The sequence below is a fragment of the Oreochromis aureus genome, linkage group 20, assembly GCF_013358895.1.
Source record: "Oreochromis aureus strain Israel breed Guangdong linkage group 20, ZZ_aureus, whole genome shotgun sequence".
Lineage (NCBI taxonomy): Eukaryota > Metazoa > Chordata > Actinopteri > Cichliformes > Cichlidae > Oreochromis > Oreochromis aureus.
The window spans coordinates 10,070,011-10,084,099 of NC_052961.1; the positions used below are offsets into that span (position 1 = coordinate 10,070,011).

Here is a 14,089-nt window from a genome sequence, read left to right on the forward strand (position 1 = left end):
TTTGCTGCCTTCTTGATTTCTTATTTTTTGCACATTTGTCACACTAACATGTTTTAGATCATAAAACAAAATTATTTTTAGACAGAGATAACCTCAGTAAATACAGTTTTTAAGTGGCAATTTCATTTATTGAGGAGAAAAGGCGGTCCAAAATATTTGCCCTTTATGAAAGCGCACACATGGTTTTTCCCACTCTTGTTAAATCATAGATTAACTGTTTTTTGGAAAAGCTGAGTTCAGTTTCAGTAGCCATGTCCAGGCATGATTAATGAGAGAACTGCTGACTCAAGGAAAAGGAAAAAACTGCACATCATGCCACCGTCTGAAGAAACTCAAGAACAGATAAGAAAGTCATTGATGTCTATCAGTCTCAAAGCCACTTATAAGGCTTTGAGACTCCATGAAGAGAGCCATGACTAATAGATGGAGAAAACTTTGATAATGAATAAATAAAATGAAGGTTCTGAAGTGGCCTAAGTCTGGACTTAAAACCTATTAAGTTGTTTTGGCACAACCTTAAACAGGCCGTTCATGCTCAAAAACCCTCCAGGTGGATAATTTAAAGCAATTCTTTAAAGTGTGGGTCAAAATGTCTCCACAGTGATGTGAAAGACTCATTGCCAGTTATCACAAAAGCTTGATTGGAGTTCTCTGCTGCCAAGAGTGGCACAACCAGCTATTAGATTTAGGGGGCAATTACTTTTTCAGACATGCAAAACTGCATTTTGTACTTAATTGTGTTATCTCTGTCTAACATTAAAATTTGTTTGACCGATTTTATGGTCACTGAAAGCGACTTCATTTATGAAGGCAGAGTCCAAAGCATGTCCTGCTGTCTGTTGAAGTCCAGACAATGATAATCCTGCCTCACTTAATAGTCAAAGATAAAAAGTCCTGAAAGTCTAAGATGAAAAGATGCATTAGACCCAAGTGGATAATATGTTAAAATACCATACAAAGGGTTAAGTCATCCAATTTTGGTTTTCACCATCTGAATGGAGTTTAAAGAGATCATCTGGGATAAAAATGTATTTTTAAAAATAGCAGCAGCACCACCTCCTCGGCCAGAAATCTGAACAGCAATGAAAAAAGAGCAGTGTCGGAGACATAGTTGTAAAAATTGTGAGACTTTGTTCTCACGCTGTCCTGCGTCAGAGATAAATATAAAGTCCTGCTTCTCATGTCAGATCAAGTCATTTTAGAATAAAATACATTTTTTGGCATTAATCGCCATCATTTTAGTATAGAGTCATGCAGACAGAAGTAGACCTCTTCAGTCTGTGGAGACACTTGGATTATATACTTTGTGACTTTGAATGAGCTTTGTAAAGTTTAACAAATAAACCAGATGATGCATTTTTTAAGAAAATACCAGGTGTATAATTTGAGGCAATGTGGGGCATTTTATGTCAAGTTTAGCAGATATTTTGATCTCTATTTATCTAGCAGACGTAAAACGACAGGAGTTGTTTTCTAGTTAAGCCAGATGTGTTCATCCATGTCTCAGAAAACTGACATGAAAAATATTAGGTCCAGGTCGGAAAAATTAGGACAATGCAGGAGTGCATAAAAACAAGCACTCTATCTGAAGGTACCAGATGGTGATAATTCTGGCTGGAAAAAGATGTTCAGTCATAAAGCAGTGGTAAAATGTCTGATTTGACTACTGTTAACACTTTCCTGTTGAGTTTATGAGTTGTCAAACACAGGTCATTAGCCAAAGACTTTATTCACTTTGTGTTGTTTCATTTTAGTAAGAAATCTAGCTGCTGCAGGCCAGGTGTCTCACCTGCTGGTTATTAAAAAGAAAGCAGATTTAGGGTCCTCCTGCTGGGCTTCATGTTTCAGACCCAGAAGCCATGATAATCTTTTATACTTTCCATGATTCCCACTTTGCTGCAGCTAACTACCGTATAAGATCCTTTCCTGTTTCCTTTCACTGTTTGTCTTTAAACACTTTGAAACGTGGACACAAGGATTTGTGGTTGACCAGCTTTCTCACCTGAAAACACAGCAAACAATAATACAATAAGACAAAGGAAACCAATTTATGAGTATTATATGTGTAATTACAACATTCACAGTACAAAACATAAAAAAGACAAGATTAACAAGAGCATAACATACAGTTTGGTGCATAACTTGTTGGACAAAGGGACGGTTTTTGTCAATTTGCCTTTAGACACCACTAAAGGTGATTTTAAATCAGCTTTGATTCATAAAGTTTTTATTTTCAAAAATGTATTAAAGCATTAAAGTATCAGAATTAAAGTAAGCAAAACAGGCTGTCACATGGAAAAAATAAGATAAACCTGTCAGAGAGACAGAGAGAAAAAACTAGGACTACTAGGAGTAGCCAAAACAAATGAATGGGCTGGTCAGCTCAGCAACCCCAAAAGACCTGAAAGACCAGAGAATCAAGAGACGCCTTCATGAATGGAATTACAGAGTGTTTACAATGAGGTCCAAATCAGTTGTTAAACTCAAAAACTGGAAGGCCAAATTACAGAAGAGTCTGGACAGTCCAGAAATAAAACAAAACAACAACAACAAAAAAAACTTTGGACAAATGAAAAAAAGAGGATCTTTATCAGAATGATGGAGACAAAAAAGTACAGTATGAAGACGAAGAAGAAAAAAAGCCCATGATCTGAAACATATCACATGGAGGCAATGGCATAGGCATATATGGCTGCCAGTAGAACCAGGTCACTTGTGTTATACTGGTGATGCAACTGCTGATAGAAGTAGCAGAATGAATTAGGACATGCACAGGGCTGTACTGCTCAGATCCAGCCAAATGCTGCAAAACTGACCAGACAGCTCAAACTATATTCCAAAAACAACCCAGGAATCAAGGTAACATATCTCAACCCAATTGAGCATGCTTTTTAGTTATTAAATACATATTAAATCCACAAAGAACTACAAACAAGCAGCAGCTGAAGGATACTGCAGTAAAAGCCAAGCAGAGCATCTCAACGAACAGAGCATTTCATCATGTCAGTGGGTTCAGACTTCTGACTGCAGCGTTCAAAACAATGCTCATATGTAAAATGTTGTCTGTCCAGTTAACCTTGAGCCTCTGAAAATGAGGGAACTATATATAAAAATGGGTGTGATACTTAAACAGGTAATGCAAGATTTTTTATATAAAATGCCTTAATGTTGAAAATCTGCACTTCAATCACATATTGGTTGTTCCCTTTAAAATCCACTGTGGTGGTGCACAGAGGCAAAATTACAAAAATTGTCTTTGTCTAACAATTGTGGCCTTAACTGTAAAAGGTGTGTGCAGGACCTAATGTCTTGTTGGTCACTACAGCTGCACCTTGAGAAAATGTATCACTGACCAGAGGGAAGAATGCAAAACATGTTAGATATGAAACAGATCTTAAGTCGGTCAGTAAGATCTTTCTCCCACAGACAGATTGTCTCACATTAATCACACACACACACACACACACACTCTTATGAGTCTGGCTCATCCTGTTGTTTTTAACACAGGGAACTCCCCATTGTCTTCCTTAAGGCATATTATTTGTATGCGTCGCTCTTGTTGACAAAGGAGGTCGATATATGGTTATTAATAGCAGGCTCGCTTTATGGAAAAGGGAAGCGTGAGGTCTTTGGATTCCACCATCTGCATTAAACAATACCTCATTCAGCAGCAGCTGGCAAAGGGACATAGAAATTTACTGATGTTACGGCAGAACATTGGTGGAAATGAGGATTTTCTCTTTTTTTTCTTTCTTTTTTTTTGGGCCACTTCCTATTGGACACCAGTAAGTGCAGCTGCGAGCGGTTTCAGATCTGTGACAGGGAATAATCCCAGCATGAGAAATAAATAGCTTATACAAAAACATGCTACTCCACATTTCTTAAATATCTCTGCGCTGCAGATGTGCTGATATTCCTGTGCTGGATTAAGAAAAGCGTCATAACCAAGCTCAAGGGAGTCTTAAAGTTCATGCAAACTATGTGTTATAAGGAAATAGTGCAGTCATAAAAGTCAGTGACAAAAACTTGTAAGATTCATCGAAGTTGTGATTCTCTGAAGGTTTAATTGCTGGTGTAAATGTGAGTGAGTGAATGTACGGTGTGTGTGTGTGTGTGAGTGTGTAGGTGTGTCTGATTCTGCCTCTTAGTCCTGTTGTTAAAGGGTGTTGCACGCCACAGTAAATCCCAGAGGTTGTTAGCACGCCCAGCTGCTTGTGCAGGTCTCCATGTTTCTGTCAGCGAGGTTGTTCACTGCAAACTCTTTCGCCTCTGATTGAGGAAATCCTCTGACTGTTTGCTCTGTTTGCTGAAATGAAACATCCCAATGGTTCCGCCATCTCTCCCACAGGCCCTGTACACAGAGACTTTCCCATGAAGACCACGCATGTTTACTAGGGTTTGACAGATATATAGCTCTTTGATGGGCCATAACAGTACCGGTGATCCTGTGCTAGCGGGGGGTCACGTTATAGATTGATCTAAAATACCCTGTTTTAATTTTTTCCACAATAACATTGTTCCTGAAACAGTAATTAAGAAAGAGAAAGACACTTAAAACCAATCATTTATTCTTAGTTCAATTAAATTTATTGTCCAACCAATCATTTATTCTTAGTTCAATTAAATTTATTGTCCAACAGGAGGGAAAACACTGAAACATAAACACAATAAAACACAGCAGGACAACCGAATACATATCACAAAACAAGGTTTTTATGTAAAAACAACACAAATTATTAAATACACTGTATTTTGACAACTTGCACCTAAAAACAGCCATTAACTTGTGCACACCTGGATCTCTGAATGGAGGGCAGAATGTGGACTTCTTTGATGTTTGTTATGGATTTCTGTTATTTTTTACTTAAAATGCCTTACAGTGAGGGATGTGACTCAACAATGACTCACTATGTTCAAGACGTCACCTTTGTTTCATTGCTTCCAGTAAAAAAAAAAAAAAAAGTAAAAAGTGAGTTTTTAAACTGAGGGCAGCACAGTGGCGCAAAGGTTAGCACTGTTATGTAAGAGGAAGATGCTCCTGGGTTTGAATCTATCGAATCTGGCTGGGGCCTTTCTGTGTGGAGTTTGCATGTTCTCAGTGATTGGGTGGGTTTTCTCTGAGTACACTGTGGCTTCCACCCACAGCCCAAAGACATGCAGTTATAAGGTTATTTAGTGATTTTAAATGGTCTGCCTCACTGTTTTAGCCATGCGACAGGCTGGCAAATTGTCCAGGGTGTACTCTGCCTCTTGCCTTATGGTTGTCTCTAGTATGAAGATATGCAAGAAACATTTCACAATTCTAGGTCCTAAAATCAAGAAAATAATCATTATATTAATTCTAAATGAATTGTGTTTTAAACACAGCTTTTAGAACCAAATGTGACTGCTTCATTGTCTTTTATGAGTGTAATTTTGACCATAATTTATGAAATTAACCCTATGTTGTGTTCAGTAGGACTTGAAACTAGCAAATGAGACCATAAACTCATCAGGAAGGTATTTACTGAGGTCATAGATGAAGAGAGCTAAAGGTCCATTTTCCTGTAGATGTCTGTGCAGTTACATTATTTCCAGTTATTGCCCCCCGCTTGACATTAGCAAGAATGAAGTTCCTACAGCCATTCTAGTGTAGCTAAGGTTGTCTGCTCCAAAGTGACTAACAAAGGTAAAATATGAAACTAAAAACTCTTTAGTTTGTCATGCTTTCAGCTTCCTTTTGCAACCTCTAAATAGGAAAAAAATCACTGTATAATTCTTTCATTTGGTCAAGTTGCCTTTATTTATATAAAGTTTCATAGGTGCTACATGACAGAAGTTGATCCTCGGTCCTTTCCACATGAAGAAAATAATCAGTGATCATAAGACAAAAAGAACAAATTAAAATCAGTGATAAAATCAAACATATGCCATGATAACCACAAATTTAACTGCAAGTATGGGATAACAAAAACAGGATAAACTAGGAAAACATACCAACAAGAAAAAATCACAAGGAATAAGCAATAAAATCAAGCTTAAAATGGAAGATAGTGAAATAGTGGGACAGAATTTATTGTGGGAAACTGAGAAAATGTATCTAAATGAACACAAACACTTCCTCTAAACATCCAATAATGAACGCTTCCACATGTTGGGGAAGATTTTTTTTTCCTCCCGTTTGATCTGGATAATGTCTTGTTTTGTTTTGCTCAGTTCATCTGTATCTGACTGAAATGAATCCTGTCTTTGTGAGGCACAACACGCTGCAGAGCTGCATCATGCTGCCTGTTCAATTGTTTATTTAAGGAAGCAAAAACCCCTCAAGTCTGTGCTGCTGGATTCTCACCTCAAGCCCTGGGCTTTGGCAGCCTGCTGACTGCCAAAGCTTGATTGTCCGAGCCTGAAACAGAACAGAGCAGTGTTAAGACGGTGTGCATTGTTCCCTAATTTCTTCTCTGGGATTTCCTTTTACCAGCTCTCCCCGCCCACCCTTCACTCTCCATCATCCTCCCTTTCCCTCTGAAGGCCTTGCCAAGGTGTCTGGCACATGAAAACAATTGTTCTTGCATGTTTGAGGAGACACAACTGTCTCCTCGCATTGGCGAGCTTCTCCCTCGCCGAAGCTCAGCTGACGGTCAAACAGACAGACTTCCTCTCCCTCCTCTTCCTCGTTTTTGGGAAAGCGTTCATGTTCAGTAAAATCAGAAGAAAGGTATCTGAGCCTGGAACCACTAAGTGACTCACAACTATCAATATCTTTGACATGCAGGTGGAGCCAGGGGCCATCTCTCCAGCCAGCGAGTGTTTGAAACATGCTGAAACAGACTCTGAGAGCAAAAGCCATTAAAATATTACCATGTGCAGGTTTATGTCTAACAACAGCTCTCTGGCAAGACTACAAAATGATGAAGATAAGCACCCATGTGGGAATCAGTCCTGGGCTCCCAGATGATGCTGAAAAATGCTTTACATCCTTCCTGTTTCTGGATCATCTATTTTAACTTTTTTCTGTCTCATGTTAGTGAGGCAAGGACAGGAACACTTTGAGCTGCCGGAACCGTGATTTGTGTCTCATTTGCAAAGATGTTTTCATAGACTGAGCTCAGTTGTACTCATTAAACTGTGCTTCCAAAATATGCCACTTCCTCTTCTTAAGTAACTGTCAATCACCAAGAAGAACAATGAGATCTAAATTGAGTGTACTGTGGTGCACAGTAAAGCGTTGAGCTTCTCAATGAGAATTACAAAGAAACACATTGTACACCCACAGTGCAGTTGAAGCTTTGCATTTTATTGCACAATTAAACATTATTCTAGCATCTCGTACCCAAGTCATGCAACACTTATTGCGGAAGTCCAAAACGCTTTAGCTTGAAAGTTTGGAAAAATAACCAATGAGTAATATGTGAAACATCCAGTATCCAGTTGGCTATGCATACAAAAAAAAGAAAAATATAAAACCTTCCTTCAATGAAGATACATGAAACAGCAGAAAAAATTTACCTAATTTAGTAGAAAATGCTCTGTTCTAGTAGTTTTAGGTAAGACAGCAGAGTTCCATCTATTATCGTCATGTCACAGAACATAAAACTGGCAGGAGGAGGTGGAACTGCCGTCTGGCTTCATTTAAGCTCCGCTAAAATTCTCTGTTGGGACTGGGATGTCCAAGGAGGAGGAAAAACTTACCAAAGTGAAGCGGTAAACCTTTGCAGTGATCTCCAGGTGGATCCTCTGGACGCTCGCCTGTCAGACATGTTAAACAGATCCAGACTGATTTTTACTGACTTTACTTGAGTTCTTTGTTCCCGTCCTTTCCTTCTGATCATCTCCGCCATCTTTTTTTTTAACCTTTCATCTTAGTAAAAACTAAAAAATTGTCGATTTGATTGAACACTCAGTATTTTGTTTGCTCACTCTGAAAAGCATCACTAGAGATCCGTACATCTGGGTCCCAGTGCCGGATGATGTCAAGACTGGCGATGACCCAAAGCCCCGCCGCACAGAGAGTTCCTCAGAGAGGTCGGCTGCGTGTTGTTTTCCCTTCCTCTGCCTACGTGACATCTTCCTGCCGGGGGGAGCCTCAGGGAGCCATCTGAGGAGGCCCGGTCCCTGAGTGAGGAGGACAAATTCGACTTATCCTGACAGAGCAGGTGGGGGAGGGACAGCAAAGGAAACTCAGACCCCCAGCATGCACCTTTAGCTGCCTTAAAATTAACTTTCCATGCAGCCTCCGGTTTCACCAGGGAGCCTTCCTCTGTCATTCTGAGGACTGAGTTTGCAGTCTTATTCAAAGAGATGCCAGAAGGGAACTTGGGCTCAGCTGTGTGTCGCTGAGCTGCAATCTGCCTGTTAAAGCTTTCATTACAGACTGGAGAAGAGGCCCACAGAGACAGGGCGGCTTTTGCTTTGCAGCATTATGAAATACAGACACATGGCAAATTAAAGGAAAAAGTTGAACCCTTGACCCCTACAGTTAGGGGATCTTTTTTGTGCTGTGGGGAGCATTTCACAGCCACTATTTGGGTCTGGTTGTATTTTTATTTATTTATTTAGTTAGTTAGTTATTTTTCAGGGGATCATACTGGTTTAGATAAAGTTATTGAAGGCCACACATTGGACAAATTATTCAAAAAATGTTTATAGGAAATAAAAGCACTGCAAACATAAATCAAACTAAATACTCAATAAGCATTTGAACTACTCTTCATCTTGCCAGTTATCTGATGTGCATGTATGTGTCTTAGAGAGAAGCTGCACTACAAATCAAGTTACAGTTCTGAATTATCACCTTTATCCATTTAAAGCCTTTTTGTCGTCATGGAAAGGTGTCCTTCGGATCATGCCCCCCTCCACTGGAGTATTATGATAGCTACTGGAATGCTTTTGGAGGGATGATGTGATAGCTATGTGATTGATATTGGCATAGCTATGGAGATTGTGGAAGAACATGTTAGACAGTGCTCTCCAACATCATCACCATCATCATAATCATCATTGTCATCATCATTATCATCATCATCCTCAAAATGTCAAATGAGGGAAAATCTTTTGGAAGACCGGTCTTCCTTCCCTCCAGTAGATTTTCAGGGGCTCTGAGAATGAGTGCCAAGGGACACTGGAGCTATTCTGACAGCATGTGGTGCCTGAAGACTTTACTGGGAGATTTTATGTTAGTATTGACTTTATCTGCATTTGTCAGTGAAAGCTGTCTGAATTTGCTGTGTGCTACAGAAACCAGAGTGCACAAAAAGATGGCAAGCACAAGAGAAAGTTCTCTTTTGCAGCTTAAAATAAATACAACAGTAATCATTTGTCATGCTGATAGCGATGTGAGAACCTGAATATCAAATACAGCGATATTTTCCTACTAATAAGAAATGACAAGATAAAAAGATACATACCTTGAAAATCTGCTCTGGGAAATAAATTTGCATCATTTGCAATCACTAAATGTCACTTAGCTTTCACTTCAATACTACACTGTGACCTCTGACCTCTCACCCCATCTCCCTGTCTTTTGGGCCCACAGCAGTGATTTATCCCTCTGACATACCAACAGCTGTGTTGGGGGCTCCGAACAGAGTGTGGGCTACTATTTGCCGTGACTAATCGATAACAGACTTCAAAAAAACACCACTCGTGAGTTTTGGGAAAAACACACCACTCAGTGACACTGGAAACCCCGAACCTTTTGCCGTGGGTCTGCAAAGCTTCATAAACAACACACTGGCACCATCACTGTAAACAGTGGAAATGTTTGTATTTGTGACATCTTTCAGCAAAGACATAAAAAAACATTTATACCTCCAAATTTGCTATTAGAGTCAATGTTTTCAAATGTTTATTAGAAAAGAGCAGCAATTTTCCAAACTGCAGCTGCTTATTGTATATTGGAAGTACTCTTTTCTTTTGTTTTCTTTTTAAAGTGGGTGGTGAAATAGAAGACCTCAACAGATTGTTGGTCCCAGATATATACACTCCATTAATCTCCTCTTTAGTGCAGGAAATCTGAACTACACTATGATATGATTGTTTGTGCCAAATGTGTGTTTTTTTCTTTTAAAGACGAGGAATTGTTTTTGTTTTATAAAATATATTTTATTTAAAATTTTGCCAACAAAAAAGACACCAAACAAAAAATAATCCACAACTTTTAAAAAAAAAATGCACTGCATCTTTGAAAGGCTTATGCGTAAATTTCCAGTCAAGTATAAATATTCCTTTCTTTGGTTCCATTATTTGATCCAGCATGTGTACATGTAGATGAGCACGCTCTCCAAAACCAGCTTCGACTCTTCCCTGAGAAAGTCTTTGAGGGTTTTCAGGCTGTCAGTCATTCACTGGTCTTCAATCAGCGTCTCATTCGGAGCGGACCCAGCCCTCGCATTTTCAAACAGTCTTTTCCATCTTTGATCTGGAAAGAAAGACATTCTTGGGTCATATATAAGCACTCAAAAAAACACACAAAAAAACAACAAAACAAAACAAAAAATCTGCGCCATAAAGGCTTACAAAAGCGATGTCACGTGAATAAATGTAGTTCCTACAAATCAACAACTAAATGTTTTGCGTGGCTCTGGTTTTCTTGCAGAAGTAAAAACACACTATGTGTGAGAAATTTAAAGCGAGGGTTAAGAAATACACTGTTATACTGCGAACAAACATCAGCATAAAAAATACATAAAAAGGAGCTGCACTGTTAAGTAATAGGCATGGTGCATTTCATTGCGCACGATTATTGAGATAAAGTTTTTGGCATTTTTAACACAGCAGTCAAATCTAAGCCTTTTTAAATCGAGCTCTGAGATATAAAACATTTACCCCTTTTCTCTGGTTGCTCAAACAGAAGGTGCAGATGGTCCGCGGCTGCTTCGCCCCAATCTCTCCTTGCGCATGGACCCCGCCGAGGCACGGCTGCCCATCTGCGCCACCGTCTCCAATCAGAAGCACGTTGGCCAGATGAGAAATGTAGCTGGATGCCAGTCGAAGAGTTTCAATCTTGGAGAGCTTTCTATCCACGGGCTCTGTGGGTATGAGAGTCCGGAGAGCCGTGAAAGCGGTGTTGACACTCTGCGTCCTGCCTCTCTCCCTGGCGTTAGCCGCGCTCCTCTGTTTCATGACCACCGCGGAGTCTCCTTCCAGTTTGCTGGAAATCCGTCTTCGCTTGTCGGTGGAGCTACAGTAACTTTGCTCCGAACTGCCATCGCTCTCGCTGCGGTTCTCATCGTCCTCGGAGGTGACAGTGAAGTCCGAGTAGATCATGTGCGTCGCCACAGGCCGCAGCATGGCAAAAGTCATCATTGAAAAAGTTACCAGTCTCGACTGCAGATCCGCGGTGCAACCAGTCGGAAAACAACTTCAGGGACCGTCCCTACCTACATCTCAATATGGCACAAAGCCTGCTACGTACAACCAAAAACGTACGGTCCTAATAAAGCTCACCAATTTCTCATAAGTCCGTTTGCGCAGGGCCTAGTCAGGGATGGACACAGACTACCTGGTCAGCTGGGCTCTTATAGCTGAATGGGAGGAGCTGACAGCAACATTTACAGTTACACTAGCCTCTCCAGTGAAAAGGACTCAATAAACTACGGTCATTTCCACTTAAAGGGGAAACGTTAGGAGAGACTCGAGAGAGAGTTGTTAGAAGAAGAAGGGATCTCTGGAGACTCACAAACACAGTGTGGTCACCAAAAATGGTGAAGCATATGGGAATATGACATCTAATGTAATCGCAGTAGTATCTAGTAGGAATAACAGCATTTATTAAGTGGCGTGGCAATGCTGTATTCATTTACTTTAAACCACTTTAAATTATTGATTGAGTCTAAAAACATTCAAGTTTTTAATATCCTGATTTGCCTTGTATGTAAAACGAAACTAATAATTGTTAGTAAAAGGGAAGTGTGGTTAAAAAAAAGAACACTTTACTTATTTTCCTCTATTTATTTTGTTTTATTTTATTTGTACTTATTTTAAGTGTAAAGCAGCATCACACAGAAGCATTCAAAGTACAAAGTGTAGTACTGAACTAAATTTACTACATTCCAGTACTGAATCCCCACACATGAGATGCAACCATTCTTAAGCATTATATAATAAATGCTTCATTAGAAGTTGCATGATTAGAAATGTTCAAAATTCAAAAGCACTGATCAATGTGTAAAGCTTTAAAGACATTTAGGGACTGAAGTTTGCTCTCTAGTTATTTTACCGTAAAGGGTTGTTTCTGCCACCCACCAAGGTCTGTTTCTGTGGGCTGGTGAACCACATCGGTAAACACAAAAACTAAATTAACTTTAAGCACACACATGCAGTTTATAAAGGGATTTCTCCACTGTCATATTTGGTAGTAGTAGTACTAGTAGTAACAATAATAATGAGAAGAAATTATTTTTATTTTTATTTCTTCTTTGGGAGAATACATTAACTATATCTACTGCACAGCAACAAACAGACTTAGACTAGCTTGAGTAAATAATACTACTGTTGTGTCCCCATATTGAAAGCTGTTTTTAGCTCTTACAGAGGATCACAAGCCACAGTGGGAGAAAGTTAAGTAAGAGTAAACAAACAATGAACAGATGATCCTGGAATCACAAGAATTTACTCAGTTGCTGCCCATAGTTTAAAAAAACAAAGTGGTGCAAAACGGATGATTCAGTCTCTCTGAAGCCACATGAGCAGAGGCAAGTCGGCAGCACGTTCAGCCACTTCAGTGTGTCTCAGCTGCATCAACAGTCAGACACCCAAACTGTCTGCTGAGGGAGGGCTTACAAAACAAAATGAATCAAACACAGGACCCCGCAGAGCCAGAGGCTGTGTGAATGTTCAGCTTCAGAATTAAGATACTCTCTCCAGAGATTCAACTTCATCTGAATTAATTAAAAATATTATGAGCTACAGAAGATACGCAAAATGATTTTAATTTGTTTTGAAATCTGATGATCCAGTAATAACACATTAAAGGTCAACGATGCCGCTCAACTATTAACCAACAAATTAGATTGCTGTTCGGTTAATTACATCTATCACGAAGTCTTGCCGGGAATTTATTATTATCTTTGTGCAGTATGTGAATTTGCAGCTGCTCCGGTTCGCGTGCCCTACAGTAGTTTGTGAGAATTCTGACTTGGCACCAAGATTAAGCTTTCTGAGAACAATTCTCGCATTTCATGGAACTGTGATAGACTTTTGTGCCTTTGCAAAAGGAGAAGCTCAAATTATCTAGAGTGATGAAGTAAAAGCATGTTGTGTTTGCTGCCCACTGAGGTCTGTATCATTGCGCTTTAGATATCCCTGAGAATAGCAGATCACACAGATGAAGGTTTTCTGTGTGAGCTGTTGCACATTTTGCTGTTCTGTTGATGGCTGTCAGGGGTGCAGAATTCTGTATATAAGTTTGTGGTCTTTAAAGAGGATGAGAATCAGAAGTAAGATCCTGTGATTTTTGTTCTGGTGAGGTTGACATTTCTGGCTTTAGGTACAGCTGATATGCTGGTAACCAACGCTCATATGGTTACCTTTGTTTTAGGCCAGAGTGTTGTTTCCTGTAGCGTAGCTTTCTAGTCCTTCCAGGTATTTCTCATGTCTTCCTCTTGCCAGTTCCTTTTTTTATCTTAATGACTTGTGCTTTCCTGTATGATTCTATCCTTGAATTAAAAGTTTTTGAACTTTTTTTTTCTTTTGCTGGTGTCCTGCATTCAGGTTCTCTTCTTCTATGAGATGTCTAGTCTAATGAGTCTGGTGCTAAGGTAAAACAGCTTCTGATTGGACTTTCATGACATTTAGTACACACCCACGGGATAAACAGAAATAAACCATTGATATCTCTTTACCAAGGACAAGGCTGCATCTGTTATTAATGCCACACACCGACATTTTAAGAAGGTTGCAGCGTATGGCACATTTAGTGCAGGAACTGCACTTACAGTCACACCACGCAATTTTTTCCTGTACAAAAAACACTGATACTGCAACAAAACTTAGAAAATATACTTTGTTAAATAGATGTAAATTTACTAAAGCATAAAATGGTTAGACACATAGTCATTTAAAAGTGGCTTTAATAATAAGGTGCTTTACTATTTTGTTCAGCTTTTTGTAA

At 39.4% G+C, this 14,089-nt stretch overlaps 1 protein-coding gene across 1 annotated transcript; it reads right to left on the reverse strand.

Annotated features, from left to right (window-relative positions):
* Nucleotides 1-10,098: 10,098 nt before the first annotated feature.
* tcf15 (transcription factor 15) lies at nt 10,099-11,486 on the reverse strand. Its single transcript, XM_031735910.2, has 2 exons — nt 10,804-11,486; nt 10,099-10,396 (listed from the first exon to the last, which is right to left on the reverse strand). Exons 1-2 carry the CDS (start codon nt 11,281-11,283, stop codon nt 10,334-10,336), a joined length of 543 nt encoding a protein of 180 aa, XP_031591770.1. The 5' UTR covers nt 11,284-11,486; the 3' UTR covers nt 10,099-10,333.
* Nucleotides 11,487-14,089: the final 2,603 nt, after the last annotated feature.